Consider the following 17,943-nt stretch of genomic DNA (forward strand, 5'->3'; position numbering starts at 1 on the left):
TTGTACAATGACAGGACACAGGTTTCAGAGGCTGCCTAGGCAGGTCAGCTCAATAGGCAGCATGGGCACACTGGACCTTGCTGAGCACTGCCTGGTCCTGACAGTGTTGCTTCAGTGCCCACAGCTCGTTGAGATGGTTCTGCACAGCCCAGAATTGTGCAGTGCAGGGGTGCCTTAGTTACATGTGGTGATCCTCTGTAGAGGGAAGAATTTGGTGCATAATTATTTAATGCTTGACAACCCCAAATAACAGTAGGTTTTTTCCTTCAGGAAGTCTTTGATTTTCTTTAGAAATCTTCTAACTATGGGTTTTCTTATTAATTTCCATCTTCCTTGTGCTCTTAGATCCTCTAAGCAGAGTGTATTTGAAACCAAAAAATCCATCTGACTCCTTGAGTACCTACATAAATGCTAACTACATTAGGGTAAGTAAATGTACACTCTTCATGTACTTTTGAGAAAATATTTTATTTGCCATGCGAATACTTGGCTTTGCCAAGGTGCCACTTATTTTATTCTTACCCATCTTCATTGATAATGCCAAATCTTTTTGTTTACATATGTGTGTTAGAAATAGTTTCATGAGCCATTTCTAACAGTCACATAGTCATGAATGTATAAAAATTATTGTAACAAAAAAAATCAAATAGTTTATAAAAAACATAAAGAAACACATGCATAACTATCTCTTTACTTTGATATTTACTGTTTCATAATCACCTACTGCTTTATAGTAAAGAGGGCTACCTTTTTTAAGTGACAGACACCAGTATTTTCAAGATACCAATTGATAGTCCTGAAATCAACAGTTAAGTAATTAAATAAATACTGCAACAAGTTTGTGAAGAGGAACATAAACAGACATGTTAAATATACACATGTGCCTAAAACACAGCCATTCACATTTTACTCCCTATACTGGTCATATGACACAGTGATAAAACCAACATGAACCCTGTTGGAAAGCAAGATTTCTAAGTGTCAGGTATCCTTGATCACACACAGACACACACACCTGCACACAGAGCTTTCTTGAACACATTTCAGAGTATATGCTAAATAGACTACAAAGAAACTACTTCGATCATTTTGTAGGAGTGTAGTCCTCTACCTGCAAAATTAAATGTTTTCTTTTGAGTTGTTATCCAGACCCTCAGCTGGAATAAAGGTAATAGTGCAATGGAAATTTGGTCACAGAGCTCTACAGTGATGTTGCTTCTTTAATTAACAGTACATTAATATGTAGGTACACAGCACTATGCCCTTTGCCCTGCCTCACTTTGCATCCTGTACCTTCAGCATTTCTTATGAAGACATCATCATGTAACTAAGCAGAGTGGTTCTATTTGGACAGCAACATCATACCCAAGAGCCAGGCCATATGCTGAGTGCTCTGAGGTCTCCCTTTCCCCTATGCCACCACCCTTCACTCTCACATATGGTGATTCTTCCTGCTACTAACACCAGTTGAACTGTCAGCAGCTGTGGAAAAAAATGCAACCCAGCAACAAAATGAAATTTCACATCCATATATACAAAATCATTTGGCTTGCTGGGATCCCGACAGACGTGTCTTGGACAAAGTATGTTCAGGCAGATTGGTGAGTGGCAGGAGGACAGATTGTGCCCGTTGAGGATTATCCCACTGGTTCATGCAATGAGTAACAGCTCTCATGGAGAAGGGCTCCCAGACGAAGACCCAAGGCTAGAGGCTCCCACACTACCTCATGCTATTCTCCATTCACTCATATCCTTCAGATATTGCCAAGCTCTTTCCTGCATTACTGTTGGGCACCCTGTCACTGCACAAAATCATAACTTCTCCTTTTTACACAAAAAATAAGAAGGTGTGTCTTTCTTGTTTTTCCCATTTCTTCTTGTCTTTTCCTCTCTTCTGCTTCCCCACTGTTTGCCTGACCCTTCTCTGGTCTCCTGAATGCTCATGTGTGTCTTGGGACTCCCTATACTCCTATATATAGGAATATATACATATATATTCCTATAAAGTCTCATAAGGGCGCTTCTCCCTTAGAAAACATGTATAGCAGAGTCTTTGACTCCACAAGAAATCATGTATTTTAATGTTGTTTCCTGTCATGAATCTTTGTAGATACCAGTTTTATATTTTTTTTCTTTCCTGTGGCTTGTTGACTACAAACTAGCTTGTAAACACTACTGCAATTTAAATTATAGATTAAAACACTGGATGAGAAAAGTCCCAATAACTCAAAGAATGGAGTTAGCTAAAAGAAGCCAAGTAAGCAAGGAAATTTGAGAGGAGTTATTGTATTCTCAGGACTATTTAGGTTCATCAAATCGGTTGCTAGAGAAAAAAAACTGTTCTACTGAAAATTTTCTGGTCTGCTCTACTTTTAGTTGTAAGTTCTTTCAGTTCAATTTTTTTTTTTTTTATTTCACATTAATTTTTATGGTTTTTTCTGCTCTTTTATTCACCTGAAATATTGATTGATCACATGAATTTAAAGTAAATGCTTTTGTGTCTGTTTCTATACCAGGGATATGGAGGTAAAGAGAAGGCTTTCATTGCAACTCAGGGACCCATGATTAATACCGTGAATGATTTCTGGCAGATGGTTTGGCAAGAAGACAGCCCTGTCATTGTTATGATCACAAAGCTGAAAGAAAAAAATGAGGTATGACAACTGGCCAAACTGAGAAATTATTCCTATGGATGCATACTATAGAAGGGACTTCAGAAGATATGGAAGGAAGCTAGCAGATAACTGGTTCTTAAATAATCTTTTAATAAATATGTGGAAAATAATGAGGGGGTAGCCAAATACACCAAATGCAATAGCATAGCCATGGTAAGCCATTATATATTTACAGAAATAATTCCATTTTCTAGATTTGTGCTGTTTGGTTCCTAACTTTTTAAGAAATACCTCATTTATCTGTTGGTCACCTCTGTACTTTTTTACTTTCTGGTATATAAAGACTAGATGGTTAATGTTATGATTAGAGGTTTCCTGGCATCGCTGAAGTTTGCACTTTACTATAATTTCAGGGATTTAATCCATTCCCAATGTTACAAATCTTCTAAACCATCCCAGAAATACAGTTTGGGCTGACAGATGCCAACACCACAGAGGAACTTAGACAGAATGGAAATAATGTTCTTTATCTTGGTATCAATTAGACTTGACAATTGCATTTTAGTGGCTAATGGCCAACTATCTGCCTGTTATGAATTCCATTAATTTGCATGAATTCCAAACTATATCTTCAATATCTTTATTTAGTAATCATGTAAATTTTTGTCAGGCTTTCCTTGAGAGTGCTAGAGTCCATATTTCTAAATACCAAAAATTAGGAACAAAAATCACTCTCCCAACACAAAACCTGTTCTGGAAGACTGAATGTTAAAGAAGCGATTTACGGGGCTTGTGGACAAGAGGGAGTCAGAAATAAAGGAGATGGATTTTTTTTCTTGAGTCCAGACTTAGTAACGATTCCCAGCTCCAGGTAGGTGCCTCAATCAAATATCGGCACGCTGCCATTCAAGCACCAGGGCTGTATTTCCCCTGCTACACACACACTCTTGCTATTCAAACTCAGATGCATGATGGTGGAGCAACAGAGTTTATTCAGGCAAAGTTTCTAGTCTGAGTGATCAAAGACCAAGAGTCTGAGTGCATTCCCAGGGCTCAAACTCACTGCTCCATTTAAAGGTGCACTCAGTAGACACACTCTTCTTTCTTCTGCCCTTGACTGTTGCTTCACTCTTTCTCCACATGAGTTTGGACTTCTAACATGAACTTAAAATCCAGGGGATTTTAAGAAAATGTATATGAAAAGTAGGTTGGTCCTGTAAAATGTCCCAAGAGTTATTCTCACACCAGATGCCATTTTGCACTAGACTGTTCAAAGGTGTTCAGAGTCCCACATTTAGGATTAATCATGAAAGCATAGCAATCAACCAGGCTAACAGACCAAAAAAGTAAGTATTTCACTGAGGAAATGCTGACTGTTTAAACACTCACATCTGACACTATGTAAGAAGAATGACTTGAAAGAAGTGCCCAGTGGTTTTCATCATGTCAGGAAGCTCTGTGTTTACCTGAGTTACACAGGCTCTAGGCACTGGTGTTTATCGGCATTGTTGTGCCTGGCAATGGTAATTTCCTCCACACAGAAAGGGTGAGGAATCTCAAGTCGTTCCCAGGCTATATGGAAAGGCTGTGTTTGTGCAAGCTGTCCTGTCTAGAAACCTTAGGAGCTCTCCTACTGTCAGCAGGTTCCTTGTGAAACCTTGCTTGCCATTGAAAAGAAAGCAAACTCTTTTTGGCCATGCTCAGCATATTATCTTCACTGTTAAAATATTTGCTCTCTATAGAGAAGGCAAAAGCAGATCTTTTTTAGCATAATAGAACTAGGTATATTTTCCTTTCTGGGGTCTGCTTTATTTCCATCATTTTCAGGGAGGTGCATCTGCAGTAAACAGACATACAAATACCTTCATATCTGCAAACATATTTATCCACTCATCTACATTCACCTCTGAACAAATAAACCTCCATACCTGAATCTTGTGTATAGGCCATATTCCTCAGCTGGTATAACACCAGTCAGCCTCCATTTGAGCTATGATGTACTGTAATGTGTGAAGGAATGTATAATGAAGGAGCTCTCAAATGAGAGACACATGAAAAACCTTAATCTCAACAAAAAATTAGTTTATTTTGCATAAGAAAAATTATTTGGGACACTAGTGTCCTAGTTCAAGATATTGATGTAACAAATTTGCATTAGCAATGGTAATTGTGTGAAATGATGATATGTAAAGCTTGCTATAGGGTTACTTCCATGTATCAGATGAGAAATGGTTTAGACTTGCTTTGCTAAGTATGAGTTTTTGCAAGATGGATGAAGATATGAGTGCTGAGCAAAATATTTGTTTCAGCTGTGCAATGAAAACATGCAGAATTTGTAAAAACTGTGCCTCAAAACAGCACAAATTGAACAAATTGTCTGAACAAATTGAAAATCTACCTGTGCAAGGAGAGTTCACAGCAAAGAAGCTTCTGCCTGAATAACTGATGAGAAACTTGGAAACTAGGCCATGGTTTTGGGGTTAGTATCAGGAAAAACGCATCTCATCTAGTGATCTAGGTACCCTCTGTGGTCAGTGAAGAGCAAGAGTAACCTCCAGAGGGTGATTCATCCCACTTTGAGAGAATGAGATAAATCACTACCTGAAGGTGACCATCTCTAATTCTGTATTAATATTCTAGGACACAATTCTCTAAAGCTTTAGACACAAGGCACATATGAATTTCATATATTACCGAGTTTAGTCAGAAAAACTGAGCAGTGGAATTTAGATAAATACATGGGGTATAAGAATGTCACAGACAGATATATATATTTTATTTCATAGAAAAGTTTATAGATTTCTGTTGTATCAGCTGATTTTTGTCATTGAGCTATGTACTACATAATAAGCATTTGTTCTGCCTTTAACACTTACTAACAACATCAGCTGTTAAAAACAAAACATATTTTGGGAAGCATAAGTAAAGGATCTCGTACAGCATTCTGCAAGAAGAGAGAACTAATACTGCCTGATGCATCAGATTACTCAGATAATGCAAATCTTGTTGTCAGTAATTATATAGGACAATCTTATTAACTCACTGTTTAAAGCTCGTGTCATATTTCATGTGACATTTTTTCCCAGTTGTTCTATATATGGTCTACCCTTATATATGTAAAGCCAAATAGATTTTGGAATTCAGAAATCCTGCCTTTTACAGACTTCACATAAGCTTCTTTGAAGATTACTTATTAGTTGAGTATTGGTAATATAGATAGGTTTTGGAAGAACTTAGGAAGATTTGGTGCTAACTGTGAGGATTTCAGAATATGAAGGCACATCCTGCAAGCCCCCATAAAGTGTACCTCTTATGCTTGAGTTAATAGAGACAGCAAATAGAGGGCAGGAGTAAAAAGGGATTCTGGAATTGAAGCTTTGCTGTTATTATTCTTTACTGTTGTGTTATTGGGATCATTAATATGTAAATGTATAGGCATAGCTATACAGAGAAATACCCCAGAAGCAGAGTTGTAGTAAAGTAACTGCACAAGTATTTGAGAATTGTTATACTAATTTTGTTCAGGGTCCAAATCCAGAGAATGTAAAGGCAGTAAATACCATGTCACCTGGAACAGCCTTCCTCGTTTGGCAGAAGTGGGGACCGGGCTGCAATAGGCACAGTTCTGGCAGGTTGAAAACACTGACTGTGATAAATCGCAGGTGCCAGCCCCAGACTGAGGCAGGGCAGCCCCAGTCAGTTATGGAGATCCTCGGGAGCAGTCCCATGGAGCTTGGCACCCAGTGGGCATGGGACAGGGCATGCCAGCAGACAGGAGAGGGAATGGAAGGAAGCCCAAGTCTGCAGCCCTGTCACAGGGGGAAGGACAAAGGCTGAAATCAATTAAAAGTCATGTGAGAGTGTTTCTTGTATAAACTTCCTGTTTGTCAGGGAATATTTGGTTGTGGGTGGGGAGGGGCAATGTTTGGTTGTTTCTGATAAATATTGTGTGCAGTGAATTTTTACTGTGTGCACACGAGGCTGGACACCAGACTCCTCATCCACTATATCTGATGTTTGAACAAGTTTAAAATGTACCCACTAGAAAAGAATTTTCTTTTATGTCCAAGTAACAGCTTGAGGCAGTTTACTTTTTTTTATTATGGTCCTGAGATTTTGTATATTATTTTCTGTATATCTCGTAACTTTACCCCTCCTACCACCAGCTTTTTTTTTTTTTTCAGTTACCTTTCAAATTCCCCACTCCTTAGAAGTGCTTGCATTAGTTTATCCCACCTGTATTTTTAAAGCAGCAACAAACAGTATTTTTAAAAGATGCACAGCAACAGTGTTAAAAATAATCCATTGTATCTCACTAAATGTAGACAGACTGTTAAATGAAAGTTATTTTAATGAACAGCCACATTTCATTGTCCACCCAGCACAAGTTGCCAATTCCAGTTCTGGGAAAGAGTCAAGAAAAATACTACTCTGGAGTGCCTGAAGGCTTTGTAGTGAGCATTGCATGCTCACATTTATCAAGAAGTCTCAGGAGTTTATTCAACTATTGTTGATTGTCAGGGCACAATTGTGTATTTAGACTTTTCTTTTTCCCATATTAGCACTGAAAACTACACTCCCAGGGAGGGGCATGAACTGCAGATCTGGCAGATGATAGTAACTATATGTGTCACATGGGTAGACTGTGGAACTTGTGAACACTCTTTTTCGTACAAATTTCTGAGTATTTTCTTGCCATTCTCGATCTCTTCGGGGAAACAGCAAATTTAGGATGTTCGACTAGTCCTACAAAAGACAGGATTTGAACGAAACCAGTCAGAATGTCCAGCATTATTTCAGGAAATGTGGCTTTCACACACCTTACACTATTAAGGTAATGAGCATCTATTTTTAGAAAAGTATTTATATAACTGAGGTGATTCAGTTCAATCCACTATTGGGTTATTGAGTAGCAACTTAAATATCACACCTGGTGGTAAAGCCTTGCATTTCACTGATTGTTTTTCTGGATAATTTTTAACAGTATGTTCTGGAAGTAGTGCTTTATAGCAATTAATTATATTAAAGAGGTTGTTTCATTCTGCTGCATAATGTAAGCTACTGTCTATCTACATGTATACCAGTTGCTTCAGCATCAGTTTGTGAGGAAATACAAACAAGATCTTTCTGGGATTCCTGTAATTGTAGAACTGTTCTCTTAGGGTTTGGGGGGGCTTTTATTTGTTTGCTTATTTGATTGGGTTTTTATACCTGTGTACTGGATATTAAAACAGAAGGTTTCCTTTAAGTGTTGGGGTGCCTTTATTTAATGAATGAGTTGGGCTGGCCAGCATTATTTCAGAAAACGTGGCTTTCAAACACCTTACATTATTAAGGGAATAAGCATCCATTTCTAGAGAAGTATTTATACAACACAAATATATGTTTTCATATAGCCGATAGAGATACTCTAATTTAAATGAATACTGAAGACTAGAAAATAAGCAAACTATTGCAGGGGAAAAATAAAATTATTTACCTTGTAAATACTATCTTCATCTCCATTTTAGTAGATGCTTGTCAGATAAACTGCTGTAATAATGTAACACTATTGATCCATTGGGAATTCTGTGTACAATTTTTTTAGCTCTAGGAAGACTGAAGATTTCTTTAACACTAATTTCCAGAAAGTTGTTTAGTAAAACAATTTAGGTTCTTCAAAATACTTTAACATGCACATTAAGCCCAATTGAATTTAGTAAGATCTAAAGACACATTTACATGCTTTCTTGTATCAGGACGCAGGAGACTTGTGAGCAGAGGAAAAATTCTGAATCTCTCACTCAGATGGAAATCCCATTTGGAAAGACAAACTTCAAAAGTTAAATTTTAGAGTTTTCTGGGTAAAAAACCTCTTTAGTTTTGAATGTGGAAAATAATTCCTATAACTGAACTTCACTGAGCTTTTAAAAATAAAAACAGCTGTGCAAATTGTTCTGTGGAAGAGAGCTATACTGTAAAACTCAGATCCTGAAAACCAGGCCTAAGTTATTCAGTAAGAAATCTGAAAATTTTTATTTAGGAATACTTCTGACATGAATAACACTTCGGTTGAATTAATCTGGATTTAGCAGAAGAATACATTCTGTAAAAATTAGATATTAACATGGCTCCAGGATCCAGTTTGTTGATGACACTGATGCTTGCTTTCCAGAAATGTGTGCTTTATTGGCCAGAAAAAAGAGGAATCTATGGGAAGGTTGAAGTCCTTGTTAACAGTGTGCAAGAATGCAAAAACTACACTGTGCGTCAGCTTACAATAAAGGTAATAATCTCATCTGAGAATGCAGAGCATTCACAATCCTCTCTTTATTGTTAAAATCAGTTAAAGTGCTGGCTTTTTTAAAAGGACATAAACTTTTGCAGGACAACTGTGACAGATGCTCCTCTTCTGAGTTAACTCCCCATATTACACTCTCATGCTATCAGATTGGCCTGCTGCTCCTGACAGAGCATTACAATAAATAATGGATTGGGAAAATTTGTTTTGTGTTTCAGCCCCAGCACTGAGAAGTGAGCAGAAGTCATATCATCCAATACAAATTACCCTAGCCCATATTCAGCCCCTTGTTGAAGTAACTGGTAGCAGACTCTGTTGGAGAGTATAACTGAACAAACTGAGATATTTTATTAATGTAGAAGGGCAGTTTGTCTGCATGTTTAACTTCAATACCCTTGTAATTTTAGTATCAGACCCTTATGATAATGATCTTAAAAGGTAGAAATACATGATGATTTAGAGATTCAGAAACCCACATCAAGCTATTCTCTCTAGATGTTGTAGCTGATATATCACAGACCTCTGACAATTCCCAACTGACAATACAGAATTTACACAGCTGGAAAACCATCCAAGTTTTCAGGTGCACAAACCCTTTTTACGTTCAAGTGTCTAGAAGCACATCAGTTCCACCCACGGTTGCATTCTCCAAGTCCAATATAAAAAATTGGTTAATCTCTCTTAACATTTTTACTGTCTTTTTACCATAACATCATAAGAAATAAAAAGAATACAATTGTTCATCTAAAATCTTTGTGTTATTTTCAGCAAGGGAGTCAGTCCCGCAGTGTGAAGCACTACTGGTACACATCCTGGCCAGACCACAAAACCCCTGACAGTGCCCAGCCTCTGCTGCAGCTCATGCTGGATGTGGAAGAGGACAGGCTGGAATCACCAGGCAGAGGACCTGTCGTTGTGCACTGCAGGTAATTAGCCAGTCCTTCTCTTAAGTGACTGCCTAAAGCAAGGCTTCAGCAAACTGCATCAAAGAACGTGTGTGGGGCAAAATTCCCCAGTTCCTCTTCATGCTAATTGACCTTTTCAGCATATTTGAGGATATTAATTTTGGTGAAAAGTCCCTTGTTAGCAGATCACTTCTGAACCGTTGTCTATTTCTGCTAATGAACTCTGCTTTTGAAAGACCAGCTGAAAAAATTATTTTCCTTTTGTTTCTTATTTGTGATTTGCTTCCTTTTTTTTCTTGTTGCATGATTACATACCTAATTCAGATGCAGTGCCTGGTGATCAGTAGGCTATAATATTTCAATGCAAGTCAGTTTTGCAAAGCAAGATACAAATTTGGAGACCAAAACACATCAATACTACAGTTTGTGGATATTTTCACAAAAGCAGTTGGTTGTATACTCAAGAGCAAAGCATACTCAAGAAAAGAATTTTACTTACATAAATTATAATGCACCAGAGAATGACCTTCTAATAATTCTAATTTAATTCTATTTTATTGCTTTATATTGATTCATCACCCCATGTTGCAATTTAAGTAATATGAAGTAGCAGTGGATTTGTGATATAGGTGGAAGGAAGTAGATGAAGCAAAACAAAAAGTAGAAATAAAATCAGTGTTTTCTTACTTGGTTTGTCTCATAATGTTGATGATACATCTCTTAGAGTTGGGATAATACTGCTTCTTCTTTTATTTCCTAGAAGTACATTGAGTCAGAACTTTTCATCTTGAACTTCTTTCCAGCTCCAGCTATTTAAGAGATTTAGAGAAATGGAAGACAGATTTGAACCGCTCATAATTTTTGAAAACTAGAATGTAATGAATAAGCAATTTTCCCACATTTTATTCAGCTGCATTTATCAGGAATTGTCGTTTCCCTAACAATGCAGAAATCTGTGGATGGCTATTGAGATTTCCCTTTCTCTAGTATGGATCTTCAGTAGTGAAGGACTTTAGAAGAATGGGATGTCATTCTAAGATGAGTGATACAGCAGTAAGGTCTATAAGTATGGGCAGGAATTTATTAATGATTAAAGAGAGATACCATCTCAATTATGATTAAGATATCATCTCAGTTGTGATTAAAATTTATAGTTCTTCAGTCACAACCCAGCTATCTATATGTTCACTGCACCATGGTTCATGTTTTAACTATTTTCCTCCAATTTTCTACCATTCTGCATGGAAGCCATGAGTTGCACTGCATTCCAAATTACTTAAGCAAGAAGGAGAGTGTGGCATATATTCTCAAAATTGTTGAGGCCTCAGGGATAAAAATAATGCCAAAATGGCTGTTTCCCAGCAGGCATAAAGAAAACCTGGGGAGCTATGGCACCAAATCTTTCACCATCCTGCAGAATCACAAGAGAGAGAGTTAACTTCATCAGTATGGGTCTAGGCCATTTTTGCCTTCATGGTTAGAGGTATGGTTAGCAGAACCCCTGTATACTTTGAGGGCTTTAAACATAAAACCCTACTGAATTTTGTCTTTAGGTTGGCTTCTCCCCTTTTTCAGTTCATATTTCCATCATTTGCTTGGTCTGGGCCAGAGAATACTCAGATTTTGTAGTGCTAACGAAACTTGGTTTTCTTACTTGTGTGCAATCTGAAAAAATGTAAGCCTCACAATTACCCACAAAATGACTGCTGGAACAGTGTACATTTTCATTTCCCTCTATGAAAGTGAGATGAGAAGTCAACCTTGCTGGACGCGCACCCAGGAACTGTGGGTTCTAGCAATTTCATGTTTCGTATTTTTTTGTGTTTTCATATCTATTTAGTGTTTTCCACATAATTCCTTGATCTGTGAACTTCATTCCTTTATAAAATTTTGCCTTCTTTTCAGTGCTGGTATAGGAAGAACTGGATGTTTTATTGCCACATCCATTGGGTGTCAGCAGTTAAAGGAAGAGGGAGTTGTAGATGCATTGAGCATTGTCTGCCAGCTACGAGTGGATCGGTGAGTCCCAGAAAAACCACAAATTGGTCAATGATTCAGAAATCATTACCAAAATGATTTCGTAATGATCAGTAATGATTCAGTAATGATTCTGAAAACATTTTCACAGGTGAATGTTACTTTACATAAAAGGCTGTCATTGCTTTTGCTAACTTAAGATCACATTAACTGAATATTCAGGTAACATTTGTATTTAGGTCCTGAATAAGGAATCTCATTGTTTTCTGGGTGAAACTTCCATTGAATGAAATTTCCCTGAAATTACAGCCCTGTAGTTGCTGGGCACTTGTCACTTCTTTTCCCCTTCCTCAGAACTTTCTGCTTGCTCTCTGCATTATCCCATTAGGACGCAAGAGAGGTGAGGCAATCTGGAGGCAAGGGGTTTTCTTTGAGACTAGATTGACAAAGAAATCTAGGCTCTCTGAGTGTGTAGTTTCTTTGAGCACTGGAGAAAGACAGATCTGGTGGTTTCCTCAGCTGTGCTGGGGGTCCTTTTGAATTGAGTTGGCAAATTTACCCAGCCTAAGAAAATACCAAGGCATTTGTTCCAGACTTTTCTGAAGTCAGATCAATTCCTTGACTGAATTAACAGCTTGGGAGCAGGAACAGTTTAAGCCAGCATTGTTGCAGAATGCTTTGTTTTGTGAAACCATGGCTGAAGAGGGATTTGTGCTTTAAAGGAGGATGTGGGTATTGCGCGCAATGGAAACTGTTAGTTGAGTTGTGCTTTTCTTTCTTATTCTGCTTGGAGAAACAGGATTTTGTATAAATAAACAAGATTGCACCAAGAATAGAGAAGTCTCCTGTTCTGCTGTAGGTACAGGTCATATAATCTCCTTGCAAGTATCTTAACTGCTTTTGATGTGCATGTCTTCTTTAAATGAAAAATATCCAATAAGGTGCAAATGCTGAAAAAGAGCTTAGATCAAAGGGTTAATACAGAATTTTTTGTGCTGCAAAGAGCTCTGAAAAGTGCTGGAACCGTGAAGTGCAGAAAGACCAGAATCCAATAGTTGACTGTGTTTACGGATCATCTCCTCTGCCTTCCCTTCCCATATGGTTTCATCATACTAAACATTGTAATACGATCTTTACAGGGCGACATGAGCCACTTGGAGTGGAAAATTCTCCAAGGGGAGTTATTGACCTAAAAATCTCAGCAACAAAGTAAGAAGGAATAGCTGAGGGAAAAATGCTTACGCTGTTTTAAATTACCAACTGCAAATTTCCAACCCTCTTTTCTGAATATCTGTCTGTCTTATTGAGGAAGGTTTGAAGTGTTCTTCCCCATTTTAGTATTTCTATTATGAGAGAATCTTTTTCTTATTGCTTTTAAAATCCATTATAGAGAAGTGGTCTCAGCTGTCTCTTTTAATATCCCTATTTCAGACATAAAAAAGCAACCCAGATTTTCAGCATTATTAACTGACAACAAAATTTTATTGAGTGGATCTGCCTAATGAACTTTCTGTTACATATTAGTATTCTAGATAAACTTGGAAAGAGAATGAATATCTGACCCAAATATAACATTCATAACAGCAATTTCCATGACACAAAGCTTGCTATAAGAATTGTTAAATATTGTGATTTCTGTATTTTTTCAAGTTTCAGATTATATAGACTACAGGGATCTTGCTTCATATTCTCAGGCATTGCCTGAGACAAAGAGTATGTCTCTGTTGTAATTTTTAAAGACATTTTTCTGGATAAAACTCAGTAACCAAAACCTGTCTTTCCTTTTCCTTTTTTTTTCCAATTGGCCATATTGCAGAATGAATCTCACTGACCTGGTAGTTAGTTTATAGTCACGATTATTAAGGCAAAGCTTAGCAGCCACTAAGACTGCAGTAGCCACTGCCAGCCCAATCAGATCATGGGTCCATAAAGTGGCCAACACTTTACACGGACAAAGCTCAATGAGACTGGCCTCCCCTGTTGTCACAGTCCTGACATGGTGGTCATTGGCAGCTGGTATGTGAGACAGGGTCATTACACATGTCTTGAAGCTGGCAAAATCAACTTAAATGAACCCACTAGACTTGGCTGCAGGTGCTGGCTGTGGCATGGCCAATGGTAGCAGTGGGGTACAATCGTGAGCAGAGCAGGATCAGTGCTGAGGCTGTCTTCCTCATTTATGTTGGCCAGCAGCTGAGCTCCAGTTTTTCCTTTGTGCATCAGATTGCTAAAAAAAAAAAAAAAAAGGAGAGTTTACCAGAAAGCAGAACAGGACAGTTTTTATCTGACCACCTGGGATCCAGCAACCTGGCTAGATGGTACACTGAATATTATCCCTGGTACCCTATCTCAACTAGTTCCTCACTACTCTATCTTATGCTCAGAGCTGCATCTTCCAAACACAGCTTATGGAATGAACACACTCACGGATGTCCACTGTCATGTGGATTTTTTTATCACGGGTCCATGGCCACATTTCTACCAAAGTGAATCGAGCAATAGGAAAAAAGAAAAGAGCTGACTTGAATGGCTCACAAGTGGTGTTGTAGTGACTTATTAAAACATTCCTATTGCCCATCATATTCAATGAAAACCAAACAAGCATCCAAACAAATTGCAGATGGTGGCAAAAAGTTATGCTGGAAAATAGCTTAATTAATGGCCCACGTAGCTCTCCCTGGAAACAGTTTTAAATAGCAACAAGTATTGAGACAGAAGAGAGCTGTTCCTAGGTAGGGTATGTCCAGGTACCTTTTTAGCTGTTTAGTGTGAGGGGTGAATGGATCAGACAGTAATCATCAGTGCTGAGCTGATATGAGAAAATGGACCATCCACTAAAAATATTGGCCGAGGATGGAAATACAGCCACGGTCTGTGTGAATTTGTAAAAAGACAGACCCACAGGCCTGCTCAGCTTGCTTTTTTTCTCAGTTCATTTTTAATATTTTGCAACAGAAACAGGAAATGTTTGATGTGAGGCTTCTTCAAGACTGACTGTGACATCGAGAAACTTTGCACATTCTTAACCTTAGAGGCACATTCTTGGAATGACATCCGATAACTTTGCTCTTGGCTCCTCAGACAGGATGAAAAGAGTTTCCAGTGTGCGTCAATTCATTGTTTAAGTGTTTTGACTAATGGCCTCAGGTTAAAAAAAAATAATCCCAAACCCTGCATCCCATTCATTCTGGAGCAGACTGCATGCAGCTGCACTAGCAGCAAGCCAGAGGGCAGGGTAAAGGACCCTTTATGCACCCACTGCTGCCCAAGCAAAGATGGTCACAGTCCCTGAGCCCTCAGGATACCAGGGTCTGTTCTTCCAAGGACCTGCCCTGAGTCTCAAAGCAGCAGAGAGCCCAGCAGCTCACAGAGTAGCTGGCAATGCAGGCTGGCAGATAGACAAAGGCTGCACACCCAGAGGTGCTGTAGCTGTGGCTACATCCCTTCTGGGCACTAGGGACATAGGAGAGGAAACCTCCCTCCTTGAGCAAATTTCCTCCTGAAATGCTCTTCCACACAGACATTTCCACAAGCCAATGTCTTGGGATCACAGATAATTCTCTGCTATTAAATGTGAACCTTGCATAAGAACAATAGTAAGAAGGACTTGGGATATTGGTAGATGAAAAATTGGACATGAGCCAGCAGTGTGCACTTGCAGCCCAGAAAGCCAAGTGTATCTTGGGCTGCATCCCTGTGGCCAGTAGGGCCAGGGAAGGGATTCTGCCCCTCTGATCTGCTCTGGTGAGACCCCACCTGGAGGGGGTGCATCCATCTCTGGGGTCCCCTGCTACAGCGGATCCAGAGAAGGGCCATGAAAATGGTCACAGGGACAGAATACCTCTCCTATGAAGAAAGACTGAGAGAGATGGAGCTGTTCAGCCTGGAGAAGGATCTGAAGACATGTTCTTGCTGCCTTTCAATATAAAGGAGGGGCTTATAAGAAAGACAGAGAAAGCCTTTTTTACCAGGGTCTGTAGTGATAGGACAAGAGATAATGATTTTAAACTTAGAGAGAGTAAATTCAGATTAACCATTAGGAAGAAATTATTTACTTCCTCATCCCTAGAAATGTTTGAAGCCAGGTTGGATGGGGTTCTGAGCAACCCTGCCATAGGGGGTTTGGAGTTAGGTGATCTTTAAGGTCCCTACCAACCCAAACCATTTTGTGGTACTATAGTTCAATAAATCCCATGTATAATGGCACTGGCAAGGCTAAGTTCTCTGAACCTGTGAACCTCTCATATGCCCTTAAGCTGACAGAGATGTGGACTGTTTGCCCATACAAGGTTCGGAAGCTCTGAATAATGTGCTTGCTAACGCAGGGCAGACATCATGGTGCTGGGCTTAGCCCCCTGCCAGTCTTACACATGCTTTCTTGGGGGTTTTGTATGCTGCTTCAGCACTGAAGAGGAAGGAGCGAGGATCACCACCACACAGCACAGCCTAGTGCAGCCAGAATTGTTTTAACCTACCTTTTTGGCTAGGTTCTTCTCCCTGGATACATTCCTTTCCTCCACCCCTTCCACACAGCAGAGCTAACCTGGGAAGTGCACTCCCTCGGAGAACGTCTTGGGGGAGCGTTGATGAGGAAGGCAGGGAGGGAAGCTGGTCGGGAAGGGGTTGCGTGGGCAGAGCAGGACACAGCAGCAGAGAGGAAGGAAGGAGACTAGAAAGCACAGAGGACCAGAGCAAAGCCCTCCCATCACCTTTAGATCTCTCTGCATCTCCAGGCTGGGGACAAGACAGAGGAAGGCAGCTGAAGGCAAAAGGCAGCCAAAAGTTATGAATTTGTGGATGTCTTTTTTGGCAAAGCTACGAGTGCTGCATTTTGAGCTGGATGGGACTGTTTAAGGACCTGTGATTTTGTTCCTAGGAATAGCATATCATAATAGCCATGTGGCTCACTCAATAGTGTTCTGTATTTGCCTGAGCTCATTGGAGGAATGCAGACCACTGGTCGCTTGATTAAAGAAGTAGGTATTATTTTAATTATGATTTTTCTGCCATAGCCATTTAGCCATCCAGTAGCACTGAAGAAAATAAAAGGACCTTGTGTTGTAGATAAGCTTCTCTAATACTGAAGGACAGTACTTGTTGAGAAAATTTTGCCATTTTTCAAATAGCTTGGCATATTAGTACCAAATTTGTTGTTAGGGATCTCATGAGATTTTCAGACCTGCTCCTGCAAGATATCTGGCTCCAACAGTGCACTGGATCCAAATGCTTCACAAATTTAAATGTTTCAATGAAGATCTCACTGAAGCCAGATGTGACACATATCTTAATGTCTTCCTTCTCACTAAGACCATTTAGTCTTTCATTGTACCAAAGCTAACTAGCTGCTCCAGGGTACGCTGAGGATGAACCAAGGGCTTGTTTCTAGAAGCAGAATAGATATCTTTGAATACCCTGGCAGATGAGATAATAGAAGTAGAATTAAGTATACTTGCAGCCTGCCTTGCTCCATGAGAAGGGAGACCTCAAGTACCTCAGTATTGACAGAAAGAGGCCCAGTTTCATTTCAGAGCTAAGTGGCAACATTATCACATCTAACTCCTGTAGGATATCCCCTTCCTACCACGTTGAAACTGGCACTGTAGATGTGGGACTTGATCCTCATACTTAGACCTGAAAAACTGATTGTTATCAGATGAATGTATAAAATGTAGGCATTTAATCCAAACTGGCTGCAACTGGTTCTTTTTATGGTTAGGTTAAACTCTTTTACATTGTTGGTGGTGAAATGATTCACCACTGTAAAATTTTGTGGGCGGTGGCTGTTCAGACAGGATGCATTGCAGGTGTTAGAAAGAGGACAGGAAAAGCTGTTCTCTGCACAGGCCATCTGCAGGTGACAGAAGGTTACATTTTTAGTAAAGGACAAAGTGAAAGGCCAGATTCTGTCTACTTCCTTGCTCCATCATTGGTAATGCTGCATCCATGTATCTGGCCTTCCTTGCCCAAGTGATTGAGCAAAATCTTCTTTGAATATATTGAATTTGAAACATAGGTTTTAACACTGTAAATGCCAGATGTTTTCTTCTCTAATTCTTAATCTGATGGAACTGCGAATTCTTCATGTAGGCCATGTGCTGGATGGCATAAATTGTGAAGAAAATAATTAGGCTGTAACAAAAATCTCCCACTTACTCAAGCAAATGTA

General features: G+C 39.1%; 1 protein-coding gene across 1 annotated transcript in view; it reads left to right on the forward strand.

The window, feature by feature from the left end:
* PTPRR (protein tyrosine phosphatase receptor type R) overlaps positions 1 to 17,943 on the forward strand; it is a 134,730-nt gene that overhangs the window by 115,457 nt on the left and 1,330 nt on the right. Inside the window, exons 9-13 of the mRNA XM_033058310.1 lie at positions 346 to 425; positions 2,517 to 2,654; positions 8,770 to 8,880; positions 9,664 to 9,821; positions 11,706 to 11,819. Coding sequence (XP_032914201.1) covers positions 346 to 425; positions 2,517 to 2,654; positions 8,770 to 8,880; positions 9,664 to 9,821; positions 11,706 to 11,819 — 601 coding nt within the window. The remainder of the gene's footprint in view (positions 1 to 345; positions 426 to 2,516; positions 2,655 to 8,769; positions 8,881 to 9,663; positions 9,822 to 11,705; positions 11,820 to 17,943) is intronic.

Source organism: Catharus ustulatus, chromosome 4 (assembly GCF_009819885.2).
Source record: "Catharus ustulatus isolate bCatUst1 chromosome 4, bCatUst1.pri.v2, whole genome shotgun sequence".
NCBI lineage: Eukaryota > Metazoa > Chordata > Aves > Passeriformes > Turdidae > Catharus > Catharus ustulatus.